This window comes from Plasmodium yoelii (genome assembly GCF_900002385.2).
Source record: "Plasmodium yoelii strain 17X genome assembly, chromosome: 14".
Classification (NCBI taxonomy): Eukaryota; Apicomplexa; class Aconoidasida; order Haemosporida; family Plasmodiidae; genus Plasmodium; species Plasmodium yoelii.
Genome location: NC_036186.2, coordinates 2,185,600 through 2,208,585, shown reverse-complemented (window position 1 = coordinate 2,208,585; position 22,986 = coordinate 2,185,600). Strand labels below are relative to the sequence as shown.

The window sequence follows — 22,986 nt, the reverse complement described above, 5'->3', positions numbered from 1 at the left end:
ACATATATTTAATAATATTTATAAGTATTAAAATATACACATATTTTAAATACAATATAGAAGTATATGAAAAAAGACAGACATCAAACATAAAAATATATAATGTCTTATGTATTAAATATTGATAAAATAAAAATCATGAAATATATATATACATATATATATATACATACATGTATTATCAATTTAATAATTATTCATATGTATAAATATAGCAATAAATATTTTTATTTTATCATTAATATCTTCAATACAAAAATACGGTGTTATGTAATTAGTTCATAAACATTTTAATAATAGAATCATAAAAAGGCATCTTTTTGTTCTAGCTTTTTAATCGTTGTAAAAGACATATAGACTAAATTAATGAAACTCATGTATTATTATATGTATATATGTATATGTATGCATATATATATATATATATATACATATGTATATCTAATTAGTACAACGTGATATTTTGACAATGGTCTTTAGATAGTTGTATAATTTTGAGGCATTGAATGAGTAAGAAAAAATGTAAATTTTTTTGTAAAAATATCAATATTCAAACATTTATAAATTAAAAAATATAAATATAATATTCAAAAAATTATTTAGTCGTTTTAATTGACACATAGTATACCCTTAATTTATTTTCGTTATATAATATATACATATATTATAATTGTTGTATTTAAAATGTAAATTCATAATAATTTATAAGTTTAAATATTTTTTTTACAATAATTGTAAGAATGCTATGAAAAGCAACGAAAAAACTGTATCTCTTTTTTCATTGAAACATGTATATATATATATATATATATATATATATATATGCATAATATAATATATTATAAAAACTAAAAATAAATAAAAATGATATAATTATAAATATCAAATTAAAAAAAATAATATGCATATATATATATATATATATTTCTTTTAATGAAACATATTAATTTTATATAGGCTTAGACATTTTATCATACTATAAATATCAACCTGAAATTAAAAAATATATAAAAAAAAATAGGAAGCATACACGAAAAATTAAATAAACTCAACTATTTTAAAAATTATAGTGAATCAAAAAAATAATAATAGGCACAATTAAAGAATATGAAAAATGTCTATATTTAATATATTATATAGATTACAAGATTTTATAAATTATTTCATTACAATATATAAATTTTGTCATTTGTCCTACAAAAAATTATATTCAGTTGTACTTGCGCATATATTTACTTATAATTTGTTAATATGTAAATATATCATATACACACATATGTAAATATATATACACATGTATATGTAATATATTATTTTCTCTATCTCTCTATATATACGAGAGCTTACACAAGTGTGCATATACCTATATAATTTCTATATGAAAAATTAACATGTTACACATAGCTATTATATTGTCATAAAGAAAATAAATGCAATAACTAGAGAAATAACAAACAAAAAAAAGAAAATTTTATAGCGTTTTATTAATAAAAATCTTTCATGAAATTCATAAGAAAGGCATTTTACATTTCTATAATATTAAACTGATTTCATCCGCATAAATACATATATATATATACATACATACATATATACATACATACATATATATATATACATATATACATATATACATATATACATATACATATATATTTGTAATATGAGAAAAAAAAATATTTGGAGGATAAAAACAAGTATGTATAGTATCTATAATGACAATAATAAATTTTTTAAAAAACTTCGAAAAATACATATATATGTAAATATTTAAGTGTTCAGATTGCATTTATTTTATTGTATATATTTGTACACTCAATATATTTATGGGTTTTATAAATACACATGCCTAAGTATTCATTTATATATCTTACTTACACACATGTACATGAAAATACACTTATGTAAGCATGTATCTATTTTATGGGAATATATTTAAAAATTGTGTATAAAATATGAAAAAGGAATGAAATATAATAGAGTCATGCATACATATATATAATATATTTAATTCATCAAGGATATAGCCAATATAAAAAAAAAATATTTAACAATAAATGTAAATTATTTAAGATTATGAGGAAATACATAAAAATATGTAAATATATATATTATATATATATGCATATGAATTATATGGTATTCCATTTCCACTTTTGTTTTTTTTTTGTATTCTTTTATATATGATTGTTTTTTATTATAGTTTTTAATTTTTGGATATAATTTATATTTTTTTAGCATACATTAGTCTTGTAAATATTATATCACATTATTTTATTTATATATCTTGTATGTCATTTAATTTGTATTTAAGAATATTATTTTCACACTTATTTCTTGAATTTTTATTCGTTGTATTTTTTATATTTTCTTTTTTTTTAGAGCATAGTGAATATTCTTTGCATGTGTGCATGTGTCTATCAAATAAGGCACTACAAAAGGGTTGAAATCATTTAAAAAAAATCTCAAACATGCTTGATGTATTAAATATACAATATTTTTAAACATATAAAAAGAAATACACTGCACGAAAAAAAAGATATTATGGAATTTATGTATATTTCATACACACATTATATATATTATATGAACAAAAAAGCACAAAAAAAATATATACATAAAAAGATGTTTCAAATTTTATAAGTTCTTATTTAGTGCTACAAAAATACACAATATGTATTAATATGTTGTTCATGCTATTATTTATGAAAAAAAAATTATTGTAATGTGTCATAAAATAACAAAAAAAATCAAACTTAAAAAAAAAATTAAATGTATAGGAAAATCTATTGTTTTAGAATAAGAATCTTATATATTCATCACGGATACTACCGTTTTTTCACAAATTTCACTTTTTTTAAGATACTTTTACCTTTTTTTCATATATTATCTGATCTTATATTTTTTTTTTTTTTTTTTTTTTACACCTTTCATTTTCTAATACTTATCTTTTTATAACATTATAAATCTTTTTTTATCTATGAACATTTTTTTTTGGTAAAAAAAGATCAGTTTTTTTTTCTCGGTATCGTCATTTTAAGGTTCTTATATTTTACGTTTTATTATTATATTTTTTTCTATACAATTTTAAAGACTTTAGAACTTCATTGATTTAAAAATATGTATAAAAATAAAATGCTATAAAATTAAAAAACCTCAAATAAATAAATATATATATATATATCTTTTTTAAGAATTTATATCTTATACTTGCAAAGATAAATGTATAAAATAAATGCACACATTTTTGGTGTAAACAATTTCCATGAATCAAATAATATAATATATATATATATATATGTACATATATATATTTATTCTACGGATAAAAACATATATCAATTTTTTTTTTTTTTTTTTACTCTCTATTTTAATTGCTGCATAAGCATTAACTGATATTAATTATATAAATAAGAGGACTTAAAAAAATATATAAAATTTGAGAAGCATAATATTAAGAATTTATAACGGTAGAGATTTTTTTTTTTCATATTTTCTTAGAGCATTACCTCCAAAAAGTGAAAAACGTGTGCATATGCATATAATGCATATTCTTGTAAAAAAAAAAAATTACATAAAATATATTATACATTTGTTTGTGATGCATTTTATATTTAATGAAATAACTATTTCGAAATATACACAAAAAGAAATGACACTATCAAAAATTTATCTATAAAAGCACTGGTATATGTATAGTCATATATCATTCAAGCGTATTATTATAATTTCATTGATAATAGGAATCAAAGAATATATGTATAATCTCTACTATAAAATTGGCATTTTATTGAAAAAAATGTTAATTATTAAATAAAACACAAAACATCAAACTATAAAATCATGAGCTAACATGAATTTACAAAATAATGATACATTATAAATTGTAAACTCAGATAAAATGAAATTATAAAAATACAAAATATTTAAAGTTAAAGTTTGAAAGTGTGAGATTACATAGCCATAATAATATAAACAAATAATCAACTTTATGATATATATCTATTGTTTCATACTAGTTCATGCATGTATCAAATAAGGTGTTAAAAAAAAAAAGAATAATATAACATAAAAAACGAAAGAAATTAACTTCTGGAAGAAGGGATTAAGATAATATATATAAAAATCACTACAAAAACGAAAAGTTAAAAAAAAAAAAAAACGGGATTTAGTGATATAAATGTGAAAAAATATATTGATGAAAAAATGTATAAAAATATAAACATGAATTTCTTTTGTGACATGGACAATTTTTATAGTTTATTCTTCCATTCTTATGATGGAGGTTTCCATTCACTACTTCTGGAAGATTTTTTATCTCCTTTATTTTGATTTCCATATTCAATTGTTTCACCTCGTTTAGAAACGTGATGAAATGATTCAGGCGGCGCTAAAGTACCTGAGTCATATATTTTCTTTACATGCCTTCTCCAAGGTGTTAAATTAATCTATAAATAATAAATAAAAGGAATAATTATTCAACCATTTCATAAACCATTTATTACGCATAAGTATATATGTGTGTGTGTGTGTGTGAAGAGAAAGAGCATGCTAATATATGTTTATTCTCTAATATAGTCAAAAATAAAAGTTTATAAATATATTACATGAGGAAAGGTTTGGTTAGGGACATTATCCGGTTTAAATGTTTCTGATGAAACACCAGAATGCATAAATGGTTTTGTAGGATCTGGTGCGAGTTGAACATAATTTTCATCAATTCTTAAATCAGGATTTAAATTCATTTTATAATCTGCTAATAAATTTGTTAAAGGCAATCTCCATGAATATCTACATTCTCCCATATGCCACAATTGAGATCTTGTTGGTGTAATTTTTACATCACTTCTAACACCATAAATAACATTTTTTTTCGTAATATAAGGATTTCTACCTATATTTTTACATGACTGAATCATTTTAACACTATCTGGTACTTCATGTTCTAATGTTATAATTGCTTTTTTATATATAGGCCCATTTCTATAATAATTAAAACGATGATCACTTAAATTTCTCCGCCTTTCTGGTATTTTAATTAACGTATTGACCTTGATTACTTTTGCATTATATATTTTTCTTAAATATTCTCTAATTTCAAATTTTGTCAAATTAATAGGTACTCTTAAAGCTAACCTATTTTTTTCTAAAAAGCTTCCTGATTTATGCACACAAAAAGTTTGCCATGGAAAAAAAACATTTCGTGGGGTTTTGGGTGGCGTAAAGCGAATTAAACTTAGAAACATAATATATAAAAAAAAAGGATAAACTAAATAAAGCTAAATTAGCTAAAACAATTAACTAAAAATTCTACATATGTATGTTATTATGTAAACTTGTGTTATAATGTGCAGATTATTTTCATTCTTATATTATTCCCCCGTTACCAAAAAATATAGAAAAGAAAACTAAATGAAAATTGAATCTTTTATTTTTCCAAAATATCTATTATTATATTTTTGTTATAATTATTTTCCTTACTAACCATTTTGAATATATTTTTTATATTTCTTTTTTTCCTTTTTTGACTTGCTTGCTTACAAGTGTTATATATATTGTAACTCTTATCTTCAAATGAACTTTTGTATTCATTAACTAATTCGATTTTTTCTTTTTTTTATATATATTAATGAAGATATAAACTTTTATTAACATTATAAAAAATATTGTATTATAATTAATTAATTATATATGTATATGTAGCTAATTGGGGCGGATATTTTCATTTTTTTTTAAATTCATAAAATAGTTTTACTTAAAAATAGTTTTACTTAAAAATAGTTTTACTTAAAAAATGTGTTGCTTAAAAATATATGTTTCTCATTTAGAAATATAAAAGATAATGACACGTGGAAATATTTGTTTCAAAATTAAAAAAATATCAAAAGGAAAAATTTATGAAAATTTTTATTTATCTATATTTTTTTTAAAACACTAATCATAAAAAAACACACTTAATTTATAAACCAAAATAAACCCACTATGTTCAATAGCTCTATGTTATTTTACATAAAATACAATATTCTTTTTTCTCTACACCAAAAATAAATAACCATAATAATGTATATGTTAATACCATACCCATTATATTATTTTGTGGACTTTCTTTTTCATGTGTTATTTTACTATTCCCATTTTGCCAACAGAAAATATAATTAAAAAAAATAACTTTAATACGTATATTAAACTACGTTTAATAAAATAATTATATATATATATATATATATATATATATATATATATATACTTTCTTATCACGATTTGTTTGAAAAAGTATATATTTAATATACAGACGTTTGTGTGTATATTAATAGTTGTAGTATTGTGGCATTTCTATGATCAATAGTCAACATCCTATATTTGCATTATTTTGTACAAGTGAAATGTTGTTTAGCGATTGTGTGTTTTACACTTGTCACTATTTTCCTCAGATATTTGTTGACGCAATGTTATATAAGTGAAATATCATTCAAATTAAAAATCGCATGAATAAATTTTTTTTGTCATTATAATTTTACAAATTGATCTTTTACACACTAGCAAATTTATATTTGTTCAATGATAAAATATAATATTATATAGAAAGAATTTACAATTTTTCATATATATTTATACATGTATGTATAATGTATATTCGTTTATTTTAATTTATATATACAAACACTTTTTTAACAATCTAATCTGCAAATATTGTTCGTCATCAAAAAGAATATTCACCTATTTAAAATTAACGAAAATTACATCGTAGTTTCTTTTTATTTGTTATTATAAACAATATGTTGAAAAAAAAAAAAAAAAAAAAAAAAAAAAACTGTTATGTGTTTGTAACTATTTATTTATATTTTAATGCCAACTAAAAACAAAAAGATAAAACTCTAAATTATACAATCATATTCCCCTTCACAGGTGATGTAGAAATTATATTATTTTTTTTTTTTTTCTACAATTTATTTAAATTTTATTTTGTGTATATATTTTTTATTACCAAGTGGAAATATTTTATAATATTTTGATCTTTTGTAAAAATATTATAATTAAAATTTGGTAGTTTACTATTTTTGTGCGCTATAAAAATAAATGTTGTTTATGCAAAAAAAATATTCATTCTGTTTAATATTAGCATTGCAGTTAATAAATAAAATTTATAAAAATAATTATATCATTGATATTGTTATTTCAATAATGAAATATAAATAATAATTTTAAGTTAAACTAAATAAAATTAATTTAAATAAATATATACTGTACATATAAAATGTGTAGAACTACCATGAACTGCAATATTAATCACATCAATGAAACTCAAAATTTAAAAAAAATATTTCAAAATGTATCTCTGGACAGAGAGGACATAATATTACAGACATTTGAAAAAAAAAATATACAAACTATATATGATTTGGCAAAACATTTCTCATTTTTTAAATTTACTACTTGTGTTAATGCATGTAATGATGATAATGACGATTCAATTGAAAAAATAATAAATGAAAACGGAGATTATTATAATATTCATGGAGTTTCATATAATATAAATTTATCTCCAAATTGTAAAAATAATAATGAAAATGTTAACGGCACTACATCCAAACAAATAACAAAAATTAATGGTATACATAAAAATGAAAATAATGGATGTGTGGATCCAAGTTGGACACATATTAATGGGAATGTGAATGGTGTTCTAACAAATAATGTTCATAATAAACATGTCGAAAATAATAATAGTAAGAGTAAATGTATAGACAAATCATATACCGATTTAGAAACAAAAGAAATGCATAATTACTATGAAAAAATAAAAAAAGAACAGAATGATTTGAAAAATAATAATAATTCGATATATCTTGATATACATATTAATACTGATGCTATTAAATTAATTCAAGCACCAGATAGAGATAAAGTAAAGTTAATAAATATAATTTATGAAATAATAAAAACAAATGATATATTAATGATGTGTATGTATTTAAATTTAGTATATTTATGGCCACAGTTTGAATCATGTAACATTCGTGATTTTAAAACGCTTAAAAATTTAATAATAGATGAAAAAAATTTTGAATATATAAAAAATGAAATTGGTATTTCATTTTGTGAATTTATTATAATTTTAAATTTTATATTAAAAGTAAAAAAAAAAAGAATTTTTTGTAAAAATATATTTAATCAATGTAATCAGTATAATTATACAAATTCTATTAATAATAAGACAAAGAAAGAAACTAAAACTATATGTGATAAAATTCATCAATTTATTGAATATGATAATTGGATATTTCAAAATATTATAGATAATCCATTTTTTCAGAGATTAAGAAATTTATCACAATTAGGAGCTTGTCAGTTTGTTTATCCTGGGGCCACACATACAAGATTTGAGCATAGTTTAGGAGTTGGTTATTTATCTGGAAAATATTTTACTCATTTATGTAACCGATCTAATTTATCACCATATTATGGTGAGTTAAATAGAATGTTTCGATGTGTACAAATAGCGGCTTTATGCCACGATTTAGGCCATGGACCATTTAGTCACACTTTTGAAAGTTTTTTTATGAATTATAAAAAAAAAGAAACAGAATATAAATGGAATCATGCTTATATGTCTCTTAAAATTGCAGAGCATATAATTGAAAATTTAATAGATAAAGATGATGTATTAGATGTTAGTGACATAAAGATTATTAAAAAATTAATAATGGGACGAAATCATAATAAATATTTTTGTGGTATAGATCCAATAGATTCTTTAATTGAAGCTTCATTTGATATAATATGTAACAATACTAATGGGTTAGATGCTGACAGATTTGATTATTTACAAAGAGACGCAACAATTGCTCCACCCAATGGTACACTTCCTTCATTAAACTGCAATCGTATAATTGGGGAAAGTGCAGTTATAAATGGTCAGATAACTTATAATATCAAAGAAATTCATCCAGTTTGGACAGTTTATGCTAATAGATATTCATTATTTAAACAAGTATATACACATAGAAAGGTTCGAGCTATGGAACTAATGTTATGTGATGGATTTCGTTTAGCAAATAATATATTTAAATGGTCTGAATCATTACATGAATTAGATTCTTTTATTGAATTAACTGACTTTTCTATAATCAATGATATAAAAAAAAAAGGAAAAACAACACCAAATGACCAAAATATTAAAGATTCTTTAAATATAATTAATGCAGTCATCCAAGATAGAAATTCGGATTATGCTTATAAATATATTTCAGAAATTAATATTTCAGAACCTACATTAATTAATCATTTAAAAAATATAGCAAATGAAGATCGAATTTCGAGATATGCTCACGGATTAAGTCCTGATGATATAATTATTGATTGGAATTACTTAAATTATGGAATGAAATCAAATGACCCATTAGACTATGTATATTTCTATAGTTCAGATAATGAAGATGATGCTTTTATTGCACATAAGGAATATAGAGGAACGTCACCAAGATATTTTGAAGAATGTAATGTTAGGTTATATTGTAAAAATAAAAAAGTGGTTCACTTAGCTAAAGAAGCCCATTTAAAGTTTCTATCTAATGATGTTTTTCCACATTCTTCCCCCGAACTAAGGGGAAAAATTTGAAGTCAAAATGCGGATAGAAAACTATTCCTCATTGACCAATCATTCCCAAATTCATATTAAATACCTCTTTATTGAAAGTAAAAGAAGTAATGAAAGCATGGTGGAACGAATTCCGACTTGCTAATAAATATGTTAGATTTTGATATATATTAGCGTATACGTGTGTAAACGTTTAACACAATTATTAGTTTTTTTTTGTATCGATTTGTATTTCAACACTTATCCCGTTATTGCATTTTATTTATATTTATTGTTTTTACACATTATAAATGTGTTATGTATCATTTTCTCATTCATAATAATGTGACAAGGAAAAACAACTTTGCATTGAATTGCAATATAACATAAAGGAAGATCGAATTTTTATTTCGGGAGTTTACATATATATATATTCATGTTCCTATAGTTATTTATATACATTTTTTGTAAATTATTTTATGGTATATGCTATTTGTTAGGCATTCATATTAATTATTATTATTATCATTATTACCATTATTATCATTATTATTATGCTTTTTGCTTTTTTTTGTTCCATGAAATTTTCAAAATGTGTTTCAATAATTTATATTCTCGAGACCACCAATAACTCAAATTAGCACATCCTTTATTTATATTTGATATATAATATAATTGCCATTAGAACTTGACAGATCTCTTATAAAGATAAACCCATTGCTGCTAATTATGCAATTCATTGGGTAGTCAACAAAAAACAAAAATGCCATGGAAAATTAAAGCGAAAAATGTCAATTATATTAAAACAAAACCACATTTTAATCAGTATAATGAAAAAAAGGAAAAGGAGAAAGAATAATAATAAAAAAAATGTCACCCCCTTCACACACACACATAAAATAACAAGACAAACGCAATTTTTAATTTATTTTATACTATTGAAGTAAACTCTTTTATGCTTTTATATTTTCCTTACTAAACCACATTATTTATACAACATGATTTTTATTTTAATTTTTTTACACATAAATTCTCAAAAGTAAAAAATGGAAAGAAAAATGAAATATAATTTCGGAGAATAAAGGATGCTATAATATATTATAGAAAACCTTTTTCGCATATAAATATTATAGTTAAAAACATGTAAGCCTTTTTTTATTTTTTTTATTTGTTCATAAATATCGACGTATTTTTTTTTTTTTATAATAAAAAATAAATCACCACAAAAAAAAAAAAAAAAAGAAAAAAAATGAAAATTCTCTTATATGTTCATTTAGCTTATTTTATTATGTACAATGGGTATACAAAAGGGAAAAAGTTATGAACATGCAATAAAAAAACAGAAAAAATCACCTTGCAAGAAAAAAAGAGTTAGCTATTATGTGTGTATATTTTATTTTCAATATAAATTAATTTTTTAATTTTTGGTTCCTGTGCAATATAGTAGAGTAAATTTTTTTTTGTAGAATTTTGTATAATAAAAAAGGGAAAAACACATAATATATTTATTAATATTCGCTTTTTTTTTTGCACTTTAATTTTTAAAACGTTAAAATTTTTATTTCACCTTTTATGAAAAAGTTAACTATCGCGTTTTACTTTCTCCTACAATGGGACAATTTTTTTTTTACACTCCCCAATTAATATTAAACAACGGTTGAGAATCGTAATAAAAAAAAAAAAAAGTTATATTTATAAAAGTTTAATAACTTTGAATGGTACACTGGTATTTTAAATTTTCCCGTAACTTAAAAATTTTATTAATTATAATTATTTTAAATTTAATTACATAGGAAACAACTGAATCAGAGGGAAACAATCTATAAATAAAAATTTATGAAAAAATATACATATATTTTTTTTTTCACTTATTTGTGTTTATATATATTAAATGTTTATTTCTAATGTAAAAGTTGGAAAAGATGTGTTTTTTTTTATGATGAGCAACAGCTTTAAAAAATATTAGAAAATTATTACTTCCCCTTTTGGCGTATTTTTTTTTTTCTTTCAGATTATATGTTATATATAATTAAATTTATTTTTAAGCGTCTTTAGTTGTTTATTAATTTTAAATTATATAATTAAATTTTGTAATAAATACATAATTTACCCCTTTTTTCTTTTTTTTTTAATTTACACATTATATTATATACTATATTTTTTATGCTTATATATTTTATTACATTTTATATTCGATTATTTAATACTTTTTAAAAAAATGCCTATAATATTTTAATTAAATTTATTTTTCCTTTTTTTTTTTATAATATTTCTTTATTTTTAATTAATAACTCTATTTGCGCTTTTGCATAAAAAACAACAACCTACTAATTTATATTTTTTAAGGTTCACCATTTATTTCCGAAATAGTATATTTATTTATGATTTTATATAGCAATTTGCATAAACAACTTTAGCATGTTTATTCAACTCCCCATGTTTTTCCATAAATATTATATATATTAATAATTTTTGTTATTATATAGATTAATAAATACATACATAAAACTGCATATATACATACATAGACATGTGCATTTGCATATATAGTTGTATACATTAATGCTTGTAGATTCCCAATATGAGAGAAGTATAGTCAATTTTGTTTTGGGAGATAATACAACTGTAATTCATCATTAATAATTTAGAGAGATCAGCAAGCATAGATATATGAAAAAATGAATAATATCCAATATAGTGTAAATTGACTGTTGTGAGAATGAACAATGATAGAATTACATATTAAACTCCCCAGAGGAATATATACATATCCATGCTTTCTTTTTTGTCTTTTCATTTTTTTGTCAATTTTTAATCTTCATTACTAATCCATTAACATTTAAAAACAAAACTTTGTTCTGTTATTGTTTTTTTTGTTTTGTTTGTTGTTTTTGTTTTTTTCGTATTTAATTATATAATTTTCTAAAGTGCACATTTTGTATATATATACTGCCAACATTTATCCTACTTAAAAAATGTATTTATATTTGTGATGTTTCTTTATTAACTCGTATGTGCATATATATATGAATGATTGTGTGTTAATAACAATCTCACCGCTGTGTGTGTTAAATTTGCATAATCTACATTATTTTTTATTTTATTAATAATATATTATATATACAGAGATAAATGTCTTTATATGGGGATAAAGATATACAGAAGTGCTCAAATATTTATACTAGTATAGTGTATCCTGCTATAGACGTTTTTTTATTTGGTTCATTTTTGTGTATGTTTCCATTTGTTTGAAAACTTATATAAATTTATTATATTTTATTTGCATCTTTTAAGCTATATATGTATACACTTTGTAATTTAAAATGGAGAAAAAATATCATAAATTATTTAAAGGAAAGAGAGTTGAATTTCCTCTAGCAACAGGTGCAGCAACTTATGTTTCTTTAACATATGATGAAAAGAAGAACCCATATTTGTTATGTTGGTCTTATATGCACCAAGAGGAACCCGAATTCACAGTGCCATTAAAAGGATGTAGAATAATTAATAACATAACTGAAATTGGATCATGTATTCATATAATAACAGCAAATGAAGAATACCAATTCCAATGTAGAAGTAAGGAAGAATTTAATGAAATGAGTCATTTTTTTAATATGCTTGATTTTCCTATTTTAGGATTTAAGAATGTTTATGTTTTAAATAAAAAAATAGGGAAAGGAAGTTTTTCTAATGTTTATATTGGAACAAATATATTATATGGTAATAGAGTAGTAGTAAAAGAAGTCGATAAGTCAAAAGTGAAAGAATCTAATGTTTATACAGAAATAGAAGTATTGAGAAAAATTATGCATAAATATATAATAAAATTAATATCAGCATATGAACAAGAAGGATATGTGTATCTTGTTTTAGAATATTTAAAGGGTGGTGAATTATTTGAATATATAAATAATAATGGTCCATACTCAGAACAATTAGCAAAAAAAGCGATGAAAAGAGTTTTAATAGCTTTAGAAGCATTGCATTCAAATGGTGTAGTACATAGAGATTTAAAAATGGAAAATTTAATGCTTGAAAATGTGAATGATCCAAGTTCATTAAAAATAATAGATTTTGGATTAGCATCCTTTTTAAACAGTCCATCAATGAGTATGAGATGTGGATCACCAGGTTACGTTGCTCCTGAAATTTTAAGATATTCTTCATATGGAACTAAAGTTGATATTTTTAGTTTAGGTGTTATATTGTATAATATACTTTGTGGATATCCACCATTTAGAGGTAATAATGTAAAAGAAATTTTTAAAAAAAACATGAGATGTCATATTAGTTTTAATACTAAACATTGGTTAACAAAATCAGAAAACGTAAAAGAGATTATATTATGGATGTGCAGTAAAAATCCAGATGATAGATGTACAGCCATACAGGCATTAGGTCATCCATGGTTTTTGCCTAAACTTACTGATATGCACATGTCATCTAATATGAATGAATTAGCAAATAAAGACGTGATTATGCAAAAAACAGCTGAATATGATATGTGCAAAAAATGTAAACATTATCCTATTGAAAATAATGAAAAAGGAAACAATAATAATGATATAATACAAAATAATAAAAACTGTATTAATGATTATAAAAAATATCATGATACTATGCTCAAAATCGATGAAAAATATTCAGAAAATACCGCCAAAGCTAAACCTAGTATTGACTCAATTTCCTTAAATAAAAAAAAATATGATATGCATTATATTACAAATTCAAATGAATATGAAACAGTAGTTTTACATGGTGGCTATACTTCTCAAAATTATGGCCCATCATCAGCTCCACATAATAATTTAAAAAAAAAAATAATGAATTAATATCTTATATTTTTTATCCGTTTTTAATCGTAATATAAGATTGGGATAATTTTGTGAAAATGGAAAAAAACGAATAGGACAAAATCGTGATAATAAGGAAAAAACATATAGTATGAAACATGTTTAAGTTGTTGAGCAGTTGCATTTGATGCTTATAAGCTTAAATAAATCTAAATAGTATATTTCATGAAATATTTTTGAGAATAGAGAATTTTATTTCAATCTTTTCAACTTTCTATTGTCTACACATATATATGAATGAAAATTTGTTGGAATATAAATATATATATATATATGGAAATAATTTTTGCAATTTGTATAATTAGTATTTTTTTGCTTTTTTTTTTGCTTTTTTTTTTTTACTTTTTTTTTTTTATTTTCATTTTTTTTTTCTCATAAACTGCATCATATAATTAAAACAAATTATGTCTTTTTTATCCACTTTTCCAAAATTTGGATATAAAATTTGTATGTTCTGCATATTTAATCAATTCAAAAAATAAACTAATTCAACTTATATAAATTGATATATTCCTATGTAAACAATTAAAAATGATATAATGTTTGTATATGATGGTTATTGATATAAGCTATATATCATTTCTATATATTATAAAAAGTTTGCTTAATTAAAAAATATAAAAATATTAATTTAAATGATCATTATAAAATATAAATAGTAACATATTTTTGTGTACACATAGTTGATCGTACCTTTGCGCAACATCTAATAATAACTATAATAATAACAAAAAGGCACGAATAAAAAAATAAAAATGAACAAGCATAAAATGTAAGAACAAGGAAAAGCATTACTAAATTGAATTTTATAATTTGAGTTGAGTCTAGTTCAACGTATTCCCTCTCTGTTTCTATTTTTCAGTATGAATTTTTTGATCTGGATAATGTTTATATCTAAAAATAAGGTCTTTTATTTATTTTTTTTGAATTTTTTAGTTATGAGAACGGTTTACAATATTACATAGTATTCGATTTTGTTTTTGTTAGTCTCATTTTTTCTGTATATTATATTTATTATAATTTTCATAGAAAGTTAAAAATATTATTCATTTGACAGTTTTAACACATTTGATCTCTCCTTCCAAGCTATATCAAATATACTTACAAAATTTACATGTATAAATAAAGCACACGATACATATATGCATGTGTAATTTTCCGGTTTTAAAACAATCATATTTTCACGATAGTTCTTGAAAATGACAAATTACTTTTCATTCTAAAAGACAATACAATTTTTTTATAAAAAAACAAACATAGAGATAACATGAATAAAAATTACAACAATTGAAAACTATTATACCCCCAAATAATATGCAAGAACTGGTATTTGTATTATTTAGCTTAAAATATTTTATAATTTTTTTTTTTTTTTTTTTTTTTTTTTTGGAAATGGGGGGATTTTACTATTATATTTCCAAGTTGGAATTCACATATTTAGAATTCCCTTACAGTCATCATATGCTTTTTGCACATTACTCAAGAAGTGTGAGATAAAAAAAAAAAAAAAAAATGAGAAAACAATAAAACAAATCAATAAACATACTAAGCAAAGTAATGAATATATTTTTTTTTTTATAAAAAGAGTTCAAAAAATTCAATAAACTCAAGAAAAAAGAAGGGTTTTATTTTGTTCTGGAGGCATATAATTCATCGATAACAGTCTTGTAAGATTCTAAGATAACATTTCTAACTATTTTGTGTGTGGGTGTTAGTTGTTTGTTTTCAACCGAAAATGGAATATGAGTTAAGTGAAATAAACGTATTTTTTCAATTCCATTAAGTTTATAAGTTTTAGATGCAGAGATAATTTCATCACTAATCAATTTTTTAATAGTATCAGTTTTTAATAATTCCTCATAAGGTAAATTAATATTATGTTTTTTTGCATAATCATTAATAAAAACTTCGCTAGGAACTATAATAGAAACTAATTCATTTTCATAACTATATCCATGTACAAATATATGTTCAATATATATACTATTTGAATAAATATTTTCTAATTTTTCTGGTTCTATATATTCACCTTGTGATAATTTAAATATATTTTTTGCTCTATCAATAATTTTTATATATCTATTATTTTCATTAACTTCTACTATATCACCAGTTAGAAAAAAACCATCTTCATCAAATGATTTTTTTGTTAATTCTTCATCTCGAAAATAACCTACCATAACACTGCTACCCTTTACACATAATTCCCCTCTATTAGGATATTCTTTTGGATCATATTTCATATTTTCTACTTTAATAACTTTTAGTATAGTATTTGCAAACATTCCTCCTATAGTTCCTTTTATGTTATCATTTCTATGCTGGACAAATCCAACACCCACTTCGGTCATTCCCCATCCTTCTGAAATAGGGGTAGATAGAAGCATCTGTATATCTATTAATTTATTTTTATCCATAGATGATGAACCCATAACTTGTATTCTTAAACGTCCACCAAGACGATTTCTTATTGGTTGTAATATTATATCCCAAAATCCATGACTAAATTTTTTTGAATTTTTAGCATAATTTTTTCTTTTACATTTTAAAGCAGTTTTTACTAATAGTTGAGATATTATATTTTTATTTTTTAAATTTCCCATAATATTATCATGAATTTTTTGTAATATTCTTGGAACAGTAATTAAAAAAGTTGGTTTCAATTCAGCTATATCATTAGCTATTTCTTTTATATTTCCAGAAAAATATCCAATTTTAGCCCCAAAAAATGGCAAAGCAAATTCGATTAATCTTTCATATACATGTGCTAATGGTAAATAACTAAGTGCTACTTCATGTTTTATTATTCCTAATCTATTACCATCTAATAAATACGATTGAGCAAAACTAATAAAATTATAATGAGTTATCATAGCACCTTTTGGATTTCCTGATGTTCCAGATGTAAAAATTATTGTACATACGTCTGATGGTTTGGGTTTATTATTTTTAAGCATTTCTCTCATATTTTCTAAACTTTCATTATTTGTATCATTTTGTTCATTCGATTTAAAAGATGCATCTCTCTTCATATTTTTATTTGGAGTGGATGATTTATTATTAGTAGTAGTATTTTCATCTTCTAAATTAGAATATTGAGGAATAATATTTTTATTTTTATACTGATCAATTAACTTTTTATAAAAATATATTTTATATCCAGCCTTAGTTGCTTTTGTTATTATTTCATCTTTTAAATTACTATCATTATATATAATTAATATATTTAAATCTGGTAATTCCGGTTTTAAATTTATTAATGATTCTAATTTTTCTGCTTCAACACAACAAGCTTTCATCTGGGTTTTTTGAATAATTAATTTAACTGAATTTATACCTATAGTATCATAAATAGGAACAGTTACAAAATTTATGGCGGCACATGCTATATCAGTCATATACCATTCGGGTCTATTTTTTGACCAAATACCCATAATTTTTAAATTATCATATTTTCCATTATCAGTAAATATATTTGGTTCAATATTTTCAAACTGGTATAAAGCTGATGCAAAAATTTCTATTTCATTTTTTACTTCGCCATAAGTTTTAAATACATACTCTCCTAATATGACTTCATCCCCTCTTATTTCTTTTTTTCGTTCTCCTAAAAATTCACAATTTATATAATATTTTGAACAGAATGCAAATACTTCATATCTTGTATTCATATCCGTGTTAAGAAATTGATAGTTTTTTTCCAAAATTGCACATGTTTCATAATTACATGATCTATATATGTTACTAGAATTTTTTTTTGCAGTTCCTTTGATTTCTTCAAAATATTTAAAATCGCCATTATCTTTATAATCTATTTCAGTAACATTTTCATTTTCTAAGAAATTTAATAATGTTTTTTTTAAATTTGTTACATCCATTTCTTCAAAATTTTGGTACCAAAAAAAAAATAAATATTATTTAAATTTATATATATATATGGACATGTATATCATAGGATTATCCACTTTTTATTTTTCTTTTATTTTCCTTTTATTTTTCTTTTATTTTCCTTTTATTTTTCTTTCTTTTTCTAAATGTTAGTTTTAATTATGTTGTAAAAAATGTGTGAAACGAAGCTAATGGGGTGTATTGAAGAGGAAAATAAAATACGGATATATTTTTCATAAAAGTGGGGATAAATAATTCTTATAAATATATATATATATTTAAAAAAATGTTTTACATTTAAGTACAAAATTAAATATATGTATTCCCAAAATTGTTGTGTTAACAAAATATGTATATCATATTATTACACAAATTTGTTTCCAAAAATATGCAAAATTAGTTAACTATATATATATCCAAATATAATAATATATTTACATATATATACATATAGCACAATTGTGTAATAAATCTAGTAATGGCGGTATAACATATATTTTATCATTACTTTGCGATTTGTAAATATTTAAAAATCGATGTAATTATATTAACAAAAATATGTATAATGCATATAAAAGCATTTATATATGTATAGTAAATATGTGTGAATAGAGGAACAAATATAAATATACGAAAAAAACAATTAAATTGTTCAGAATAAAAAATTATTATATGAAATCTTTATGTTTAGCCATATATTTATTATTTATTTAAATAACAAATTTTAGGATAAATCCCATATATTTATTATACTATTTTAATATTTGTTATGTTTATTTTGGGGTAATATATATTTTTTTTTTTTTTTTTTTTGAAATCGAACGTTATAACACTTTATTTTTAAAAACTTTTATTATATAATTTGTATGAATACAAATATATTCATAATATATATGTATATATATATATATATGTATGTATATATATATTTATTATATATATGTAGTATATATATGTAGTATATATACAATGTATTGCATTACTAGATAAGGTATATATTTATGCATATTTATTTTTTATTAATGCGTAGTTACATTATTTTTGGATGTTATATTACACAGTTTTATTTAAAAAGCGTAATTTTAGCACCTTTTTTATTTATATAGAAAAATAGAAACTTTATATGTGCATACATTCTAAATGATTCCGCGACATTATAATTAAAATATTCACAAAAAAATTAAGTTAAAACAATTTATATTTAATTTTACAAAATATTAACAACTGTTACCCTTTTATGACACACTATTCTTTTTCGTTTTGATAATTTATTTTGTCAAAAAAAAATAAAATGGGTTTATATTTCACAAATATTATAATTTTTTTATTTTATTTTTTTAATATTATTATATTTTCCATTTCAACTTTATTATTCCCAACTTATAAACATAAATATGGTATTGTGTTATATTATAGATTGTCATATTAATTTAATGCTTGAGACATTCCCTATGCAATTACTTTCACAGTTAGTTATATAACACGTTGCCATCGACTTTAAAACATATAGTGTTAAAACATATATTATTAAAACATAGTGTTAGAACATACACATATGTGCAAAGTTTCCAAAACATTTCATATTCTGTTTTTTTTTTTTAATATAATAATAAACGAGTACAATTGTATATTTCACTTAATTCATCAAACAAGATAAAAAATTTATTATGATATACAGTTTTTTGTAAATCGGAAATTTTATTAATGTTTTTAATTATATTTATAAAATAAACTATTAATATGACACATTGATATATGCACATATACATGCACAGCATATACCCACAACAAGCTAATTCACTAACTTTTCTTTCACTACATATAAAAAAAATAAATTATTTTTTCAAAAAAAGTAAAAAATAAAAAAGGAGTTTTAAAAGTAAAACAAAACTCCCAATTAACAAATCAAAAAAAAGTGAAATAACGAAAAATGTGCAAAAAAAATGTATACATATTATGTTTTAACAAAATTTAAAAAAAAAAATGTACATATAAATATATTTTAATTTCTTAAAAAAAATATAGAATATATATGCACAAACATTCATATTAAAAATCTACAGTAGTACTAAAAATTTGTTCTCCTAAATTTATGTTTGGCATAATAGGATAATTGGAGGTTTCTTCAACATCATCAATTTCTGAATATACCATAATAGGATTTCTAACATTGTTTTTCATATTGTTATATTCATAATTGTTATAATTATATGTAGATTTTTTATTACACACACTATTTATATAATTTGGGAAATTATTATGCTCATTTTCGAAATCTCGATATCCTATATAATCATTATTCCCTATATAATTATTATAATTCAATTCACTAACTTTGTTGTTAATAACATTTATATTTCTTAATCTACTTATGTTCTTAGAGTTACTATTTGCCTCCTTTTCATCTTTTGAATTTTTTATGTTTCCAAATTGTTCTTCATCGCTTAAAGTCTCTGTATAAAAAAATGGGCAAAAACAAATAATATAAAAATTAATAACATATCCGTTTTTTCTTTATTTTATTTGATTAACTCAAAATAACAAAGAAATGAACGATTTATACATATTTTAAGTGCATCACAAAAATATATATATACATACCGCTATTAGTGTAAAAAATTATGTCATTTTCCCCTGAAAAGGAAACATATTTATGACCAATTGTTTTTGCATTATAATATTCCGAACTTGCATGAATATCTTTTTCATTTTTTTCTAAGGAATTTGTATCGCTAAGATGGCTATCCATTTTATCGACATCATTTTTTAAATTGCTATTCAACATATCTTTTGATACTTCTCTTTCTATTTTGTTTGAAATTTCAAAATTTGGTGACTCACTTTTTTTATAAATGTTGGAATTTTTTTCCTGACTGTTCATGTTTTTTTCAGAATTTATATTTGTATCATAATAACTTTCTTTATATGCATTTGTTTTCTTTCTTTCTTTTTCATTTGTGACGGATTGCAAATTTAACTTATTTGTGGATTCATTTTTTTGAAAATTTGTTGACAATAAATTTGTAGAATCATTCTTATCAGGTCTGGAAAAAACCTTTTCGATGTCTTTATTCACTTGGTTAATTTCGTTAATAATATTGGAATTATTTAAAATGGTTATATAACTTTTTTTTTTTTTTTTTTTTAAATTAAAATATTTTAGCTCATTATAATTAGAAATAATTCCAGACAATTTTACCAATTTGTTTGTTTCCTCTTTTCTATTTTTTTCTATTGTACTTATAATTCTTTTAAAAATATTTTTATTTACATTATTATTCATATTTGAATATAATAAATTTATTTTTTTTTTTATTATTTTCATTAAAGAAAATAATTTAAAATAAATAGCTTCAATTAAAATCCTAGTTAGGACAGTGATATCATTTTCGCATATTAAGACCCCATCTCTTAAAAAATCAAGGATATATTCAAATCGATTACCTAACAAATCAATGTATAGAGAATAAAATAATTAATATACACACATATATGATTCAATGTATGCAGCTTTATAAGACATGTTGGCAATTGCATCATATTATATCCACATAAAAAAGATAAATAAATATATATATATAATATGCTGCATATATTCAAACCATTTCGATCGATAAATATTTCCCTCTTATTGATATCGTCTATAAATTAGAATTAAAAAATAATAGGGATTTTCAATTTCATGCCAATAATATATAGTTGTAAGAGTGTGTACTAATAAATAAAATAGGATGGGGAAATTCATTCATGTTATTTATATTTACTTGGTAAATCAGATATATTGGTCAATTTTTCTAAAAAATACCAAAATAACATTATTACAAGTGTAATAAAATTTGTGAAATATTATTAGTTCATACACATATGTAACATAAATAAAAATAAATATGGGATATATGCAACTATTGACATATTTTCAAAGTTTATTTTTCCATTTTCTTATTATATATACCTTGTACTATTTCATATAAACGTGAATTTTTGTATCGAGATATTAAATTAAGAGTAGTCATGTAAATTTTCCCTCCTACATTTATACTAATTATATGTTCTGTATAGAAATAAAATATGATAGGGAAATATGAAACTATGGAAAATAAATTAAATAGTTCTACGTGTTATTACAATTTCTCTAAAAGATATTATACCTTTATTTAATTTATCCATAATTTAGAAAAAAAGAGCAATGGTCTATATTATATGTGTATATGCTCATGCATATATATATATATGTGGATATTCTATAGCTACACATAGGTATAACTATTAATTTATTTGTGAATTAATTACTATTATTAATTGTTCATAAATTTTCATACAAGTTTGTTCATTAGTTTATTTGGATATATATGCATGCATGTGGGCTTATGTATTATATTTTTAATTATGTATATGAATGAAATTAATCATATAATTTTATAAACACTCAGAAATATACACATTGAAAATAGTTAAGATATATACATATATATAGAGAGAGAGAGAGGGGGGAATATGCAAGTACAAATGTATGTATTTATGTAGGCATACTTATATTAATACATTTGTATATATAAAAAAAAAAAAAAAAAAAAAAAAAAAACAATAAGATAGAGTGTAGGAAAAGTAAAATATGTAAAAGTTGAACATAATGATTAATATAGTGAAATATATGCTTTTGTATTT

The 22,986-nt window shown here is 21.5% G+C and overlaps 5 protein-coding genes across 5 annotated transcripts; 2 read left to right on the top strand and 3 right to left on the bottom strand.

Moving 5' to 3' along the window:
• Positions 1 to 4,274: 4,274 nt before the first annotated feature.
• On the bottom strand, positions 4,275 to 5,246 carry PY17X_1456100 (mitochondrial ribosomal protein L23 precursor, putative; the record flags this gene model as incomplete). Its single annotated transcript, XM_022957680.1, has 2 exons — positions 4,275 to 4,448; positions 4,608 to 5,246. 2 exons carry the CDS (start codon positions 5,244 to 5,246, stop codon positions 4,275 to 4,277), a joined length of 813 nt encoding a protein of 270 aa, XP_022813030.1.
• Positions 5,247 to 7,270: 2,024 nt separating this feature from the next.
• Positions 7,271 to 9,619, top strand: PY17X_1456000 (uncharacterized protein; the record flags this gene model as incomplete). The annotated part of the gene is made up of 1 exon (XM_721291.2): positions 7,271 to 9,619. The coding sequence occupies one exon, from the start codon at positions 7,271 to 7,273 to the stop codon at positions 9,617 to 9,619; it is 2,349 nt and encodes a 782-aa protein (XP_726384.2).
• Positions 9,620 to 12,900: 3,281 nt separating this feature from the next.
• On the top strand, positions 12,901 to 14,412 carry PY17X_1455900 (serine/threonine-protein kinase 2; the record flags this gene model as incomplete). Its single annotated transcript, XM_721837.1, has 1 exon — positions 12,901 to 14,412. The coding sequence occupies one exon, from the start codon at positions 12,901 to 12,903 to the stop codon at positions 14,410 to 14,412; it is 1,512 nt and encodes a 503-aa protein (XP_726930.1).
• Positions 14,413 to 16,058: 1,646 nt separating this feature from the next.
• PY17X_1455800 (uncharacterized protein) lies at positions 16,059 to 18,311 on the bottom strand (the record flags this gene model as incomplete). The annotated part of the gene is made up of 1 exon (XM_721838.2): positions 16,059 to 18,311. The coding sequence occupies one exon, from the start codon at positions 18,309 to 18,311 to the stop codon at positions 16,059 to 16,061; it is 2,253 nt and encodes a 750-aa protein (XP_726931.2).
• A 2,059-nt stretch (positions 18,312 to 20,370) lies between these two features.
• PY17X_1455700 (BTB/POZ domain-containing protein, putative) lies at positions 20,371 to 22,488 on the bottom strand (the record flags this gene model as incomplete). The annotated part of the gene is made up of 6 exons (XM_022957679.1): positions 20,371 to 20,774; positions 20,923 to 21,765; positions 21,924 to 21,962; positions 22,086 to 22,115; positions 22,274 to 22,372; positions 22,470 to 22,488. The coding sequence occupies 6 exons, from the start codon at positions 22,486 to 22,488 to the stop codon at positions 20,371 to 20,373; spliced, it is 1,434 nt and encodes a 477-aa protein (XP_022813029.1).
• Positions 22,489 to 22,986: the final 498 nt, after the last annotated feature.